Genomic DNA, 17,904 nt, shown 5'->3' on the forward strand with positions numbered 1-17,904 from the left:
AAAACAAACTTTCCTTGCTGTTTGGTTTTTCTTTTCCTGGGTCTTTTCACATCAGATCAAAGAAGACAAAATACTAACTAAACGAAAGTCTTGACTGCGGACATTTTTACAGTTTCACATATTCTTGCCAAAAACAAGCAATATTTCCATAACTTTTCCAGATTCCTCGAAGCAGATGTAAGTAGGTTTAGTAGTTGAGGTATTTACTTGCAATGTGGTTGGTTGTGTAAGTCAGTAAACTGTTGGGAAGAGAGCAATAATCCAGTAGAAATTCTTGGTTGATGAAGAACAAATAGTCCGGCTGTTAACGTCAAAAATTGTTCACTTTGATGATAAAAGCATGAAACTTGGCATGATTGCTAAACTCCCTGGGACAAACATTTTTTGATATGGGGCCAAGCGAAATTCGCTTGGGGACAGCAGGAATGGGCATGCCCGGAATTTCCGACATGGAAACGAGGCTACAACATAAAAACACCCTAAAATACGACAGTTTTGAGATACTTCCACCACTAAACATCGAATTTGTGTCAAGTGAGCAATTTCACTTGCTTTGAGTTGAATAATCACGATCACGTGATCGTTTTAAAAAAAATCAACTTTAGCTTGGGATCCCTGTGTCGAAAAATCAAAAAGTTCCTATTTTTGTGGCTTTTTAGACCAATTGAGATCATCTTTGTTTTGATTAAACGGAAATACTAAAAACTTTAAGTCATATATAAAACAATTTATACCGCATGAATAATTAAAATGTTTCAGGATTAAATATCATTCATTGTTTGCTCATGAAATTTCTGTCCACTTGGTTACTCATCTCTCTGTGTACAGCTTCCTCCGCAACCACATAAGCCTGTACAAACCAAATTAGCATTTTTACACTTACACCGTCCTTTGCAAGCAGTCTTGCATCCGCATCGAATAAGCTCGTAGCAACTTTCCTTTGCTTGAGGAAGAGTCGTCCAATATGGAGCCCATGAACTGCCATCTTTCTGCCATCCCCATTCTGAAGGACTGGGTAAAACTGGTTGCTTCAGAAGTGTTTGGCCCCAAATATGAATTCCTTGAAATATAGCTCTATTGATATGCTGTAACAGTGCAGCTTGTGTGGGAGGGATATTGTCGAGGTTCCTTGCCTTCTTTGAAAATAACTCTTGCCTTGCTTGATTAACTGTCTTGGTGTTACTGGTACGGTCGTACAAAAGAACGACAAAACGTTCTACTTTGGCAATAGATCCTTCATCTTCAGGAGATTCTTTGAGAGTTTGCAGAGCTGGTGTCAGGTCTGTAAACACGTTTCACACGTCCCACGCTGTCTTCTTTCCGCGGCCACCAAAAAAAGAGACAGTATCCGGCACACCCGGTAATGGCGTGAAACATAGGCAATACTGATGCTTTTTCTGGGCCTAATATAGATGCGATGGAATGCACAGGAATGTTGCAAAGATGCTTTCCTGAACCAAAGGTGATCCATAATCCATCTACCTGAAGAGAATTTACAACTGATATTGCGAGCACAACTACATCTGTGTCGTTACTTCTAATCTTTATCTTTCGATGGCCACAACAATTAGGATCAAGTGTATGAATCATCAAACGGGTGTCCGCTTCTTCGTGGGTACAAGGTTGAAGAAGACTCATATCCATTCTGTTAACTGAAGATAAGACCCTGTCAGCGTGTGTTGAATAGATCTCTTTGCCATCTGGAATGTCAAGAGAAACAACGAGATAACGAAATGAATGGAATGGACGTTAGTGTTAAACGTAGGTTGACATTCGAAATTAAGTTGTGTTGTGACCAAAAAATTAATTATTTCAAATAAAATTTAATGTTTGCAACCATGCACACTGCTATCGCATTTGTATTCATTATCACTGTACCTTGTTAGCAAAGAGTTTGAAAAACTCGTCTTTATTTTCATTGACTCTAAGAAACCCTTTCCAGTCCCGAGGAATTCTTGTCGATGGAAGCACCTGTTTTACAGGGGGGGAAATGTTCTCAAATTAATCGAATGTTCTATCTTAAATATATCCAATGTACACTGATTATGGTTTTGCAGCACATACCTTTCTACGTTGACCATAACCTCTCTTCTCTCGAGTAGATCTTTTCAGAGAGTCATCTCGGTACACATCCCATACTATGTCAAGTCGCTTCACTGACTCTAGCTGTCTGAGAATATAGGGTGCAAATACCGCATTGAAGTAATCGTCAAATGTGCTTGCGGTTTTGGGTGGCAACATTTGGACAATAACTGCACCATCAAGAATAATTGCATCTACACTTGGGTGTCCTGCAACCTCAGGCGACGGTTTCGGCAAACACTTTATCAATTCTGCTTTTTGTCCTGTTCTTAGCTGCCCTACTTGCGAGAGAGATGGCGGCCAAGGCTGATTTTCGAACTTGAAGAACTCTTCAAGATTTCCATCTCGGCTTTGACAAGAGATGTATAACCTGGAAAAAAGTGCGCAGTCTTCTTTTAGCACTTGTAATTTAGCGCCTTCTTTTGATGTGGTTTTCTTGCCAATGGGTGAGAAAATATGGAAGTTGTTTATTGGTATAGGGTCAGTAATAGGCTTCTTTCTCTCGACGAGCCGCTCTTGGAAGAACAAATTGAATTGGTCTTTTCCAACCTTTTTAACACTCTTTACTGCGTCAACAACAGCTGAATCCATGATATCCCTTGTGTGTAATGCAATGAGGTCTTTCCCTTCTTCAAGAAAGGGATTTCCCATTTCTTCAAGGGACGCAATGAGACTTTTGACATCTTTTGCGAAGGCACTCTGCACACCAGGTTGCTGTTCATGGTGTTGGATATCATGAGCTTTATTTGCCAAATCTTCAAACTCCTCGATCATTCTTGCTACTTCAGGACCTGACACCATCCATCTTCTCAATGCTGCAGGGTTTTCTGTCAGACCCACGGTACCTCCTTCTCCTTTGACTTTGGCATTCTCTTGCTCGTGAGCATGGTCTAGTGCTATGGACGAAAACAGCCTTTTGCTCTTATGTACCACAAAAGAACCATTGCAAAAGTTAGCGTAGACATCTGGGTGTTTGGCTTGTAGGGTGCACATGTCACGATAATGCACAGATAGCCATCTGGCATAGTTCGGGTGATCAAGAGCAAACATCCATGGTATTATCTCCTTCATAGACTTGATGAACATTGAAAAGTTACCTTCTCTTATTGACCTGACCAATTTCAAAGAGAGGAGTTCTAGATCTAGAAATGTGGACCAGTATAAAAACTGCGGGCATTCTAGCATGCTCTCTTTCCATTCTAAAAACGGCTTGGGTTCTTCAACATCTTTGGCGTGGTCGATGTATGCATTATGCATGAGCACATAAAGGCTTACTGCTGTTACTTGGTGCGCTCTCCGGGTCCGCGTTAAATGGCTTGCCTTTACGAAGGACTCCGCCACTCCCTGGGTAGCTACATTTGCATTGCATAGAGCTTCAGTCCAGCCACTTCCACCGAGCCATTTTCCAATCATCTTGAATACTCCCATTTCGATGTGTAGTGCACCAAACATGATGACAAAATTGTCCTCGCTATATGTACCACCAAGGGTCCACTGGATTTGCTTGCCCAAAGCAAACAGAGGCTGGTCAAGAGTAAGAACTGGAATCTGGTTAGGGTTGAGAAATTGTGTAGCATCTTTGATGACTCTCATAGAATGGACAATCATCGCAAAGGAATGTGCATTTTCCATAAACATTGGTAATAGTGAGATGATTGCTGGCTCGTGATTTGAAAGTGAAGACTTTGAGGCACGAAAAGATATAACTAGCTAAAAACTAGTGTGAGCTGCGTCGGTGTTTCTAATGAAACAGTAATGATGAAAAGGTAAATTATACACCGTGAAAAGATGAAAAAACTTACTGACGTTTCGGACGCTACTCCTTCGTCGGAGTAAAAGAGAAAGAAGTGGTAGAAAGGAGTGTATATATGATAGAATAAGACAAAAGAAACCAATGAGAGCAAGGTAGGCAAGGAAACAAAAACAAACAATCAAAAGACAAAAGGAAAGGTTAGTTGAAAATAAAGCGTTCATTAATCCCGTTGGGACTAAGAGTGCCCAATAGGTGAATAAGCCGCATTTCTTTGGTCTTGCGACCAAATACACTCCTTTCTACCACTTCTTTCTCTTTTACTCCGACGAAGGAGTAGCGTCCGAAACGTCAGTAAGTTTTTTCATCTTTTCACGGTGTATAATTTACCTTTTCATCATTACTTTGAGGCACGGTATGCTGCCCAGGATATGAAATCCGTAATATGAAGATACAAAGGCCTTTTTCAAATTGATACTTTATCAAACCGATTTATATGATTAGCAGAAAATATTATAGTTATATATCTTACTCAAAAAGCCACAAAAATAGGAACTTTTTGATTTTTCGACACAGGGATCCCAAGCTAAAGTTGATTTTTTTTAAAACGATCACGTGATCGTGATTATTCAAATTAAAGCAAGTGAAATTGCTCACTTGACACAAATTCGATGTTTAGTGGTGGAAGTATCTCAAAACTGTCGTATTTTAGGGTGTTTTTATGTTGTAGCCTCGTTTCCATGTCGGAAATTCCGGGCATGCCCATTCCTGCTGTCCCCAAGCGAATTTCGCTTGGCCCCATATCAAAAAATGTTTGTCCCAGGGAGTTTAGCAATCATGCCAAGTTTCATGCTTTTATCATCAAAGTGAACAATTCGATATTTTTTTTGACGTTAGCAGCTGGACTAAAAGAACAAAACCAACTTTGAAAAACTTCCAACCAACCAGTCACGTGATGAAAAGAGCGGGAAAATAATAATCCACGTTGATTGGTTCATGTCAGGGAACTTGAACCAATCAGAAAACATTAATCATCATCATCATCATCATCATCATTATTTCCTGCCAAAGATAAGTACTGAGAGGGGAGGGTTAGAGGAAGTCACAAAAGATACAAATGATTATTTAAGTAACGATGCAGATAAGAACGATAGCACTCAACGGCATGGAATGTAGAAAGGTGATAATTGTAGTATTGTTTAAACCAATCTTCTTATTGGTCGAAACACGAAAAATGGAGAAAAAGTATGTTTTTTGTGATATTTAACTAATGACAAACTCCCTTTTAGTCTTTAAATCCCTTTAAATCTTCTGTGCTTCAATACGACAGAAATTCTATGTGGGGAATATGACAAATTTGAGGCTTTTTCTTTCTATTGTTTTCGGGTGTTGTGATTGGTTGAAAACCTCAAACTCAAACGTAAACGTCTTAAGAAGCGACTTTTAGATCATATTTTTTCACAAACATCTCTCCATAGGTTGATACATCCCCCGCAGTAGAAAATCTCAAAATTCTGATGTGAGGCAAGCGATATGCCGCAGAACAATAGAAAGCGCTATCGTTTTTATAAGAAGCATTACTTTAAATTTATGTTTTTATTCCTTTAACAGAGTTGTTAGCGTTCTCTGATTGTTTAAATTTTGATGCAAATATGACCCTAACCTCCACCTCACGCTAGGGATAGTAAGGGATTATATGACACTATGGTCCTGCCAGGTAATCATGAAGCATTCAGTGAGGATCAGTTTGTATTTGTAGTTTTCCCCCCACCCTTCTCCTATTAATAGTGTTTTTTCCTTTCAGTTACCAGAGTGGTTCTTAGCGTAAAGCCCGTGCATCATTAAAGTGATTTTGCAATAAAGTTATCTCTTTGATATTAGAGAGTTTGACATTTTGGTTTGCTGCAAACGTGAAACGTCAGTTGAATTGAAAAATTCTTTAAAATTAGTGAAAAGCATTCGCAAAAATCTCCAAGTAGTAGATAAACAAAAGGATACTTGTCTTTGTCGAGAAGGTTTGCAAAAGGTAAAGTGAAATGTAGGGAAACGATGAAAACGTGGTCACGTTTGCCGTTTGCGTGGAAGAAAAACGGGAATAGTCTTAATCTGCCTGTTAACGTAAGAGACCATGAATGATTATATCCCTCTTTGGTGTCTTGACCAAGGTCATCGGTGAAAGGCTTTGTTTGTGAAAACACTAGACTGGAAAAGATAGTAGAAACCAATACTGGAAACACAATAAATAATAATAATATATAAAAATTTGTAAAGCGCTTATACAAATCTGCTCTAAGCGCATTGAAAATAAATGATGATGAAAAATGTTAAAGCAAAAACTATGTTTTGAAAGCTAATTTAAATAAATAAGTCTTAAGTTGTGATTTGAATGAAGCCAAATTAGTAGTGTTTCTTATTGATGACGGGAGCATGTTCCAAAGTTTAGGGGCAGCAACAGAAAAAGAACCTAGACCATAAGATTGAAGATTGTAGGACTTGAAGTTTAGAGCCAGATGAGAAGACGATCGAAGATTGCGTGAAGGTTTATAGGTAGAGATGAGATCTTGGATGTAGACAGGAGAGAGATTATGTAGGGCTTTGAAGGTAAGCAAAATTATTTTAAACTTGATCCTTTCAGCCACAGGAAGCCAGTGTAAATCAATGAGGACAGGAGTTATGTGATCATGTTTGCGCGACAGGGTGATGAGACGAGCAGCAGCATTTTGGACAGCTTGAAGCTTGTTAAAAAAAAAAAATACTACTAATACTAATACTAATACTAATACTAATACTAATACTAATACTAATACTACTAAGAAATCAATTTACATTTACATATTTATCAAATTACAAGCACACCCTCTCTTCGAGGCTTAAGTGCTCGGGTAGGTCAGGATCAAAGTTAGTGTTCTAATTTACAGACCCCACTTTTAAGTGCATTAACATTCAGCGGGTGGATCGTTTATTGTCCATGGTAGAAAGCTGTATTGTATATATGTTTTTTTCTCTCGGGAGGTATTTTAAAGGATCTGTTGTGATTATCTCTTGAGTTTCTTGTCAAGGGTATCAGTTCATTACAGAGATCTACATCAACTATGTTGTTTATAATTTTGTACAGCATAACTAATCTCTGGTCTGCTCTGCGCTGCTTAAGACTGCGGCAACAGTTTCTAGAAATAAGCGCAATTTTATCTTTTGTACTAATATTATAAATTATTTTGTCAGCTAGATTTTTCCACAATTTTCATATCTTTTAACCCTGTAAAACAGGTCATTTTAAGAAAAAGATCAAAAAAAAGATATGAATTATTTATGACGAATGCTTAATAGGTCATTTTTGGCCGTTTTCGAGCAAAAATCATGGACTATCGATTTTGGCTACTTTCATCTTTTGAAAAGACATGCATTATTATGGCGACTGCGAAAATCAAATCATGGACTATCGATTTTGGCTACTTTCATCTTTTGAAAAGACATGCATTATTATGGCGACTGCGAAAAAATGTCAGTTTTGGTCTAAATTCCAATTGACCGTTTTCTCAAGGTTGCGCGCGCATCCAACTTGACGGGACACAAAACGGAACAACGCAAATACAGTAAAATTTAGAATACAGTTTTATAATTAAAGAGCAGATTAATCAATTTTATGAATTCTTATCGAAAAAAATGATAGCAATGCATGATAATACTCATCATAAAGCTCCTGTTGTGGTATCGTGACTCGTCAAGTTCTTTAAATTTGGATGCGATCGCAACCTTGAGAAAACGGTCTATTGGTCATTCTCAAAAGTGTCGTGTATGCGACGCTAACAAGGAAATTCGAAAACATTAAGATTTTTGTCGATGGAATTTATTTTGTCTATTTCCATATTAGCCTTACAATCAAGTCAACCTTAAGAAGGGTGCATTAGATCTGCGGTGAGTTAACGTTCAGTGGCCGTGTTCAGGACATTACTGCTTTTGAATATTGCAAAGAGGCTTTGCACATCACGTGCCGGCGCCCATAATACAGCTTGGGCTGCCTGTGGTTAGATGGCAGAATAATAAAATCCCTTTGCTCTCGAGAATTGAATTCTTTCTCATGTAAAACGATTGTATCGTTCCTGCCATCAAGTCAGCGACGTACATACTGAGAAACATTGCATACACCATTTCCCATGATCACATGACACTATATGTATCTCCCTATCATTAGTTATGGGTTCCCTGTGTTATTGAATTCAAGGATATTAACGCTATAGAAATTATCAATTATTATTATTAGATTGACGACAGAAGCTATGGACGCAGAAACACGAAAACGGTTGTAACTAGCTAGCTTCTACCCTCCCCACCCGTGGTCTGCTATTATTACCCACCCCCTCCCCCCATGATAACAGAGATCAATAATAACCACCATCCCTCCCCTCATGTTCAAACATATTTTCAAAAATGTCTTACTTATTGTTTCTTGAATCACATTTTTCACCTCAAAAATTCCAAGCATTGTTTTAAGAAGTGTTAATAAAACGTTATTTCCTTTCTCTCCCCCTCCCCCCTCCCCTCCCCAAGGCCGACGCGCCCCCTCAACTGACACACCTGCTCGTACTAGTCTTTGTGCTTTTATCTGCTTGTTTGATTTGAATTTCCTGTTTGTCTTTTTTCCCGAGCTCTTTGTTAATAATAACCACACCCTCCCCTCACGTCTACATATATTTTCAAAAATGTCTTACCTATTGTTTCTTGAATCACATTTTTCACTTCAAAAATTTTAAGCATTGGCTTGTTTAGATTCCTCTTCTACATAATGTTTTAAGAAGTGTTTACAGCATTTTGGTATTTCCTTTCCCCCCCCCTCCCCCACCCCCAAGGCCGACACCACCCAAACACACCTTCTCGTACCAGTCTTTCTGTCTGTTATCTGCTTGTTTGATTTGCATTTCCTGTTTGTCTGGTGAAAGAGAAGTAAGCGTTTGGTCATTGTTCTTGTTCTCTTCTCTTCTCGTTTCAAGTAAGTTATACGTGTAAATTTGTATCAATCAGTGTATAAATACATTAGTTACGTGTGATATAGTAGATCTCTTAGTATGTTCTAGATAAGATTTACTGTAAGGTTCTACAATACACAGCTTTGATCATGGAAGAGTTGATATTGGAACAGTATGATTTGAAAGCGCGTAAAAACCTCATTTGACCAAATAACCAGATAGGATAATGCTTGTAGGATAATGAAGTAAGAATTTGGATTCCAAGCAGTTTAGCTGGGTTGATATCGTCTGTTAGTGAGCAGTTTTGATCATCGATCGATCGAAGGATGCTGTAAATATGGGAGTTGGCTGTCTTGGCAAGTTTTCAAAGCTTCAGGAAGCCGTGTTCGTGTCTTGTACTCAGACAGAATCGTACGAATGGTTTATTTGAAACACCAAGCCATTTATCAAACGTCTAGGTGTATAATTTCTTAATTTAGTTTTTGATTTTAATCTTTTTTCTCAATATATTTGTATTATTTTTGACTGTCCTGTTTGTCGTAGCGTCCTAATCAAGATTTTCAATCCATATTGAATTAATTCATCATATTTCTTGAATCTGTGATATTCTTGCCGTACGTGCTGGCTTCATAAAAATTATGTTTCCAGCTAGTTTTGCCGTATTTTTTGACGACTTTAGATATACTTGTTAAGGCAAATTATGCTTGCTAAGGTGTGTCGACAGATCACGAGACTATAGAGGTCACGCGACCATCTTATGTTACATAGATGAACAGTTTTGATTGACAGCTGATCACAAAGAACTTCAACTGAGTTCAAAATATAAATTCTATTGAAAAGGTCCCTAGTGGATGACAATGAAGTTGGGAAGCATTCTTATTATGGATTGAAGGATGCTGTCAATAGTGATTTAAATAAATATACAGAACTCCATCCCTGAGTCAATAGAGTGTTATTCTTTCCTGCGGCATGCATTTTGATTGGTTAGATACTGGATTCAGTTTGGTACATAGTTGGTAATATGTCAGCAGTTCAATAATGATCTCCACATCAGTGAAGGAGACTGAAGCTTCAATTTTTCAACCAAAAAATCTATGATCATTAATTGTGTTTAATTAGCATTTCTGTTGACAGCAGGGCTGTCAACTCTGATTGGTCTGATAATCTGATTGGTCAGAAATAAACCAATCGCATCAAATGTTACAAAGCGAAAGACGTCTTTTCGCGTGCTTTTTGACGCGCTGTGACGTCATGTCCCTTCTCTATCAATTCTCCAGATTTGAATATCTTGGGGGTTGACAGCCCTGTGACAGTGCTCTTAGGCATCTCCCTTTTGTTTCAAAAGTTATGAATATTTATTAATGATGAATAATTATAAATAATACTTTGAATATCTGATCAATGTTAAAGCAACAGCAGTGGTCAACTATCACTGCATATGTTTTTGTTAAAATAATATTTTCCTATTTATTCTTATTCTTATAATTTTATTTAGATTTATATCATAAATCAAGAATGTACCCACATTCTTGATTTATGATTTATAAAATAATTGGGATACTACGAGAGCTATGATTGGATCGAAAACCATGTTTGATGAGAGTATCAAAACACGCTACCATCATTTTTAATCTATCATGCGCACTCATTGGTTAGTTTGAATAAGACTGCACGTAGGGAGAATTTACTTAGACTTTGCTTTTTTTCGATTTTTTTGCTCGTTTGTAATTTTATAAAACAAATCAAAAACAGTTTTCTGTGTTTGATACTCTGATCAAAGCACTTGGGATGTTGGGAGAACACTTGAGAAGCTGGAAACCACTCCGCTACGCGTGGTGGTTTCCTATGCTCCTCTCGTGTTCTCTCAACATCCCGCGTGTTTTGATCAGAGTATCAAACACAGAAAACTGTTTTTGATCTGTTAAATAAATCTAAATAAAATTATAAGCATGTGTCAACTAAAGAACTTGAATGTTAAGCTTTTATGCAAGACATAAGCCATTAAGTTTAAGATAATTCTAATTTGTTTTGTTGTACAGCTGTACAGTGATGTGTAAAACAGGTCAAAGAATCATCTTTTTATTGTGATGTTTTTATTCTTTTGCTTACAGACTCATGAAGTCTCGAGTCATTGCTATAGATACTAGCTTCTTTAGAATAATCACTGATTGTAAACAAGCTAATGTCAGAATAGAAGATCTGACAGAAAAGGAAGCAAAGCAGAGGTCATATGCAACACCTATCCATGTACATTTAATACTATGTTGAATCAATATTCCATTGAATAAACATGGACGAAGAAGAAAGGTAAGATGTTGTATGGTTAAGCTACTGTATCTACTTTGTGGAAAACATTTTAAAATAATATTGTCCAATAATATAATTGCTTGCTAAAAAATGTGAGTGCTTTTCCTCTTGTGGTTAACTTAAATTACTGTGTATATAATGATCATTTATGAGATAAAAATACCATAGATGTAATACTACCAGACTTTAATCAATACTAATTTAGTGGGTGTGTCTTAAACAGGAACTACTGTTGCCTGGCCTTACTTCTGTTAAGAGTAGGAAATCCATGTCTGCGTCGTTACTTCAAAAATCAGTGGAATGCTGCAGTAAAATACATACCTTGGACTGACTGTGCTCAGAATGGAGCTGACCTGCTGCGGATGTTTAAGCCTCTTCCATATGAAAAGAATGCAGTGAGATCTGGTGATACATCACAATGGGACATGTCTCTTTTGGTCAAAACTCTACTTTATTCACGGCCACCATTTGTTGTAGCAGCTAATCTGGTAGCAGCCCTTAAAACGTTAAAAGAAATGCGAAACAAGTTGTGCCACTCTCCAATTCCAAGGGTTGAAGCTACTGATTTCCAAACATCATGGAGGGATGGATGTCATGCACTGAGCTTATTTGGTGCTACTGCTGGGGACTTTGATAAAGTGGAACAAGGTGAGTGTGATATTTCAGATAGATCACATCCATCATGTATATCATTCAGCACTATTTACAGTCATGTAGTCATGGAATAGAGTAGGAATAGAATGGATTAGAACAGAATGAAATAAAACGTAAGAAAACAGAATAGAATAAGAATAGAATGGAATAGAGTATGAATAGAATGGATTAGAACACATTGAAATAGGATGAAAGAGAACAGAATAGAATAAGAATACAATAGAATAGAGTATGAATAGAATGGATCAGAACACAATGAAATAGAACAGGATAGAATAGAATAAGAATAGAATAGAATAGAGGATTCAATTTTTTCAATTCACTCTGATGAGCTAGTGTGAGTCGCTGTTTTGGTGTTGTGGGCAGTATATATGTCATTGTTTCTGATATTATACGGTGTCGGTAAGTTAATTGAGTGGTTTAGGGGATGATGCTTAAACTTGTTAATTAAACCAACTCTCCAGCACAAGTTGTTTCTGCCTATTAGCCTGTATCACACGGCGGCCATGTTTATTCTCATCAGAATAAAAACCTTTGCTTCACCAGCATAAATTAATTCTCAAGTGCTTGAATTTGAGGCTACGCATGGTGGAATCTAGTGTTCAATCCAACATGGCTGCCACATGAATATTAGGCCCATTGTTGCAAAAAGAAAGGCATTCACTGGATTCCCAGTCTATCGTATGACCAGTCTTGGTATGATGCCTGGCAATGTTTTTAGGTTCATTGTGTTTTTGGACAGCACTTTGATGTCCTTTACATCTGATATTAAATGATCTGACTTCTGCTCAAGTTGTTGAAACGTCAGTCCCATCAAACAGTCCTTCTCATCCAGGACTACAACCCCCCGGATGATCATAATACTTTGATTAACATTCATTCACCTGGGTTCAGACTGTTCTATACAATACGAATAGAATGGATTAGAACAGAATAAATTTTTTTTGGGGGGGGGGTTGATGGGGATTTTCTCTTTCAGATGACATTTGCATTTCAAAATATTATTTTAGCATTGTAATCTGTAAAGGTAAGAACAGAAGTGAGGGAAGGCTATTTATTTTTCAAATTTAGGGTGCCTATTTTTGGTAGGGCTTACACTCAAGATAAGAACTTGGTCAGAGGTTTACTTAATTAAAAAATGGTATGAAATAGAAGGGAAAGAAATGGAATAAATAGGACAGAACAGGATTGAATGGGAGAGAACAAATAGAATAACAATGAGAACAGAATAAAATAGAAAGGAATTGAATGGGAGAGAACAGAATAGAATAAGTATGAGAACAGAATAGAATAGAAAGGAATTGAATGGAACAGAATAGAATAGAATAAGTATGAGAACAGAATAGAATAGAAAGGAATTGAATGGAACAGAATAGAATAGAATAAGTATGAGAACAGAATAGAATAGAAAGGAATTGAATGGAACAGAACAGAATGGAATAAGTATGAGAACAAAATAGAATAGAAAGGAATTGAATGGAACAGAATAGAATAAGTATGAGAACAGAATAGAATAGAAAGGAATTGAATGGAACAGAACAGAATAGAATAAGTATGAGAACAGAATAGAATAGAAAGGAATTGAATGGGACAGAACAGAATAGAATAAGTATGAGAACAGAATAGAATAGAAAGAAATTGAATGGAACAGAACAGAATAGAATAAGTATGAGAACAGAATAGAATAAGTATGAGAACAGAATAGAATAAGTATGAGAACAGAATAGAATAGAAAGAAATTGAATGGAACAGAATGGAATAGAATAAGTATGAGAACACAATAGAATAGAAAGGTATTGAATAGGACAGAATAGAATAGAATAAGTATGAGAACACAATAGAATAGAAAGGTATTGAATAGGACAGAATAGAATAGAATAAGTATGAGAACAGAAATAAGGAATAGCTATGGTTTGTTGTTTATTGTTCTGTATAAACAAGTACTTCTCTGATACACATCTCTTTTCTCAAGATGTTCAAAAGCCGTGGAGTGAACTACTTCCAATGTTGAAACACTGTTCAGACCAAGACCAAGCCATTCTAGATACACTGGATTCATGTAAGTTATATTGTAAGAAAATTGTTTTCATTGCATCTAAGTGTATGCATGTATATCTGTATTCATGGAACTTGACTCCAATTCAAATATTTTGATGCATTTATATTTATTTTAACATCAAATGCTTGTAACTAGTGAGACAAGGACAAGACAATATTGCAGAAGGTCAGGCCAAAGTACTACAAGGACAAGACAATATTGAAGAAGGTCAGGCCAAACTGCTACAAGGACAAGACAGTGTTGCAGAAGGTCAAGCCAAACTGCTACAAGGACAAGACACAATGCTTGAAGATTTATCATCAATAAAGCAAGACCAAAGGAAAATTCTTGAAAGTCATGTAAAAGGTTAGTTGACTTTAACACAATACTGTTTGTTGGTCCTATTTTGAGAGTTAGAGTGGTAGTACATGTATATGATGTGAAGTGGTTGGTATGGTGACTGTAATGGTCCAGTCAGGTTATGGTGTGTAAGATGTCAGTTAGAGTGGTAGTACATGTATATGATGTGAAGTGGTTGGTATGGTGACTGTAATGGTCCAGTCAGGTTATGGTGTGTAAGATGTCAGTTAGAGTGGTAGCACATGTATATGACATGAAGTGGATGGTATGGTGACTGTAATGGTCCAGTCAGGTTATGGTGTGTAAGATGTCAGTTAGAGTGGTAGGACATGTATATGACATGAAGTGGTTGGTATTGGTGACTGTAATGGTCCAGTCAGGTTATGGTGTGTAAGATGTCAGTTAGAGTGGTGACTGTAATGGTCCAGTCAGGTTATGGTGTGTAAGATGTCAGTTAGAGTGGTGACTGTAATGGTCCAGTCAGGTTATGGTGTGTAAGGTGTCAGTTAGAGTGGTAGGACATGTATATGATGTGAAGTGGTTGGTATGGTGACTGTAATGGTCCAGTCAGGTTATGGTGTGTAAGATGTCAGTTAGATGTTGGACTGTCATAAGAGTGATTTTCCTTCGCCTGTGAAAGAATAGTCAACATAATGCACAGAAGTAGTCACAAAGTTTGTTGTGTTTTTTGTTTGTTTTAGTTTTACTTTTAGTCACTTATTATACAACATCATTTGACGGGCCAAATAAAATCACTTAAACTGAGTTCTGGTGCTGTAAATATTCATATTTTGCTTGAATGATTTTCTTTGCTAATAGTTTTATACAGCGATAACACTCTTGAATGATAAACATGAATAATGATGATGATCATTTAAGGATATGATGATCATTAATGGATACTTATGGAACATAAATTATTTTTCAGGGGACAGACCTGCAGAGAAAGATCTCTCATCAAGAGCACTAGGTAAAGGTCAAATCTTGTGTTTTTAACAATTGTTCATTCTTATTAATTCAACCTCAAATGCAACTATAATTGATTGATTGCACAATATTTTTTAAAATATAAATATTACAAAAATATATACTAAACATTTGAGAATAAATGGAGATGCTGGATGCTTTAATCCATTAAATTTCCAGGAGAGAAGGGTAGAAATTTCAAGATCATTTGCAATTGAGGGGTACATGTTTTGTAATTGCAAATTATGGGGGTATAGTTTTAGGTTTTTTGTGCAGAACAAGTGACATTTAATTTCAGCTACTGAGCATAATATTTTCTAAATTATGATAAAGAAAAGGGTACATCTTTTATTGAAAGACATCTTAGGGGGTACAAATTTTACTTAATTTTTATAAGACAATTCCTTCTTACTTTTTCTTCCTGTCTTTTGGGTGTTGAATTGTTGTATTTTGATTTTCAGAATATACAGAAAAACTGAAGTCATCCATTATACAACAAACCGATTTCCTGTTGTCAGAGGACGAAGACAAGAAAATTAGAACCGATGACATCTTTACGAGTGTGACTATCCAACGCGGTCCAAAACACTTCGAGGAACCCAAAGAAAGGAGATTTGGCAGGAGGCAATTGGATGAAATTCAAGCAAGTAGTACGAAACTCACAAACTGTTCAGAAATGTTTCTTTGCCCAGAAAATAATGATCAACAATCTGCAGCTTCTTGCACGACCAATCCTAAATCTATCTTGTTGACGGGCAAAGCAGGAATTGGAAAATCCCTTTTTTGTCGGAAGCTGGTACGGGATTGGTCGCATAACCGATTGTTTGAGGAAGGTCAAGAAAATGCAAAAGTACCTGATTTTCAGTTTGTGTTTCTGTTGACATTCCGTCAACTTCTTCTTCTAGAAGAAGAACAAAAAATGGTTGACTTACGTGATATCTTACATCGGTCCTCCCTACTGAACGAGCACTCGGGGATAGACGAGTCATTACTGCAGTACATGATTGACAATCCTGAGAAGCTGCTCATCATCCTCGATGGGTATGATGAGTATAAACCGCATCGAGAGAAAATCACCGGGGACTTTGAGACAAGATTCCCAAACGACCCTCATGAAAAAATACCTGTTCCTGCTCTGATTGCCAAAATCATGAAAAGAAAGATGTTAAACGGTGCAGTACTGCTTTTATCCTCGAGGCCTTGCGAAGCCGAGGAATTAAAAGAAATTGTCTTTGATGTGAGATGTGAGATTCAAGAATTTTCTTCACTTCAAGTGCTAGAATACATCGAAAAATATTTCAAAGAGAACGAAAGCATGAAGAAAAAAGCACTTGATCACATCAAAAGAAATGACATTCTTTTAAGTTTTGGTCACATTCCTGTGATGTGTTTTCTAATGTGCTTCTATATTAAATGGTACATGACTGAATCAAAAACCACAGGAAAACTACCCGTCTCCAGAACAGAGCTTTATCTTGAAGTAATCAAGTTTTTTATCAAGAAACATTCCTCTTCTAAATATGAAGAAATGGAAGAAACTAAAGTACATGAAATATTACATAAACTAGCTAAACTAGCGGTGAATTTAATGATGGAAGATAAATATATTTTCAACGAAAATGATATGAAAAAATTCAATCTTAACGATGAAGAAATAACAAACCTGAAAGCGAGTGGATTACTTGACTGTTGTCCTGGCGTTAAAAAATTTCCATTCGATAAACCACCACTTGAATTTACGTTTACCCACTTAACGATTCAAGAATTTCTTTGTGCTTTTTTGTTTGTAGAGAAAAAACAAATCCCAGAGAAAGAGAAAACGAGCGATGTGACATTCATGTTCATGGCGGGAATGTTTTCAAGAAAAAGAGATAGAAAAATGATGAAAAAGTTGATAAAAAATTTCAAGCCAGGGAAGGAAAAACATAGGAGAAACAAACTGCTAACTTTATCCTGTCTTTACGAGTACAAAGACGATGGATTTTCTACCAGAGTAATAAATAACCTTAAACACATATACTATGATAGGGGTGGGTGGATTGGATTTGAAGAAATAACTGATATCGATTGTTTGTACATAAGTTATTTATTAGATATAGCGAATTTAATCAACGCAGAAGAAACTAAACGACATTCAATATTTACACAGTCATTTGTTGTTAATACATTATACATTGTTGAGTCATCTTTATCAGCATCAGGGATCAGAATGTTGTGTAATTCTCTTGTTAATATTTCTACTGTTGCTGTACTGTTGCTGGGCGTTTGTGAATTAGACGATGAATGTGTTAAAATAATATGTGACATGTTACCTCGTACTAAGATAACACACCTAGCACTAGATGGTAATAATATAACAAATGTTGGTGCTCAGTGTCTGTGTTCAGTATTAATACGTGATGATTGTCGTGTGAAAGAGTTAGACTTACTGCGTAATAACATAACAAGTGAATGTGAACTGTATTTAAGACAACAGATCCCTGGTGTTGTGTTGACTATTTAGATCAATAAAACATATATTGTGACGACATAGGTTATACGCTTTGGATTACTTTATTAGAAAACCAGCTCCAACGTGAGCCAACACAACTAACCTGTAACTAACGACTATATCTACAACTACAACTACAACTTGACCTAGGCCTATTCAGTTAACTACACTACATTGCCCCTCTAAGAAAAAGAAAAAGTCTTTTACCCAAAATGGGGCCTTTCTGGATATTTTAGGTCTTCTTTGCATTTCTTGCTTGTCTGCTGGGGTTTTTGCAGGTCTTCGTCTCATT

At 36.7% G+C, this 17,904-nt stretch overlaps 1 protein-coding gene across 1 annotated transcript; it reads left to right on the forward strand.

The window, feature by feature from the left end:
- Positions 1–8,741: 8,741 nt before the first annotated feature.
- On the forward strand, positions 8,742–17,649 carry LOC116295174 (NACHT, LRR and PYD domains-containing protein 3-like). Its single transcript, XM_089027072.1, has 7 exons — positions 8,742–8,819; positions 10,908–11,103; positions 11,327–11,751; positions 13,730–13,816; positions 13,952–14,161; positions 15,084–15,125; positions 15,583–17,649. The coding sequence occupies exons 2-7, from the start codon at positions 11,087–11,089 to the stop codon at positions 17,622–17,624; spliced, it is 2,823 nt and encodes a 940-aa protein (XP_088883198.1). The 5' UTR covers positions 8,742–8,819; positions 10,908–11,086; the 3' UTR covers positions 17,625–17,649.
- The last annotated feature ends 255 nt before the right edge of the window (positions 17,650–17,904 follow it).

Source organism: Actinia tenebrosa, unplaced genomic scaffold, assembly GCF_029948245.1.
Source record: "Actinia tenebrosa isolate PJP-AT-01 unplaced genomic scaffold, QUT_ActTen_1.0 PGA_scaffold10__47_contigs__length_13832649, whole genome shotgun sequence".
In the NCBI taxonomy this organism is placed as follows: Eukaryota; Metazoa; Cnidaria; class Anthozoa; order Actiniaria; family Actiniidae; genus Actinia; species Actinia tenebrosa.

Bases quoted from the DNA above. Each gene is read 5' to 3' on its own strand.
- LOC116295174 (XM_089027072.1), top strand. The intron at 13,817-13,951 runs GTAAGTTATATT...GCTTGTAACTAG, and splicing joins TCTAGATACACTGGATTCAT to TGAGACAAGGACAAGACAAT. The intron at 14,162-15,083 runs GTTAGTTGACTT...ATTATTTTTCAG, and splicing joins TCTTGAAAGTCATGTAAAAG to GGGACAGACCTGCAGAGAAA.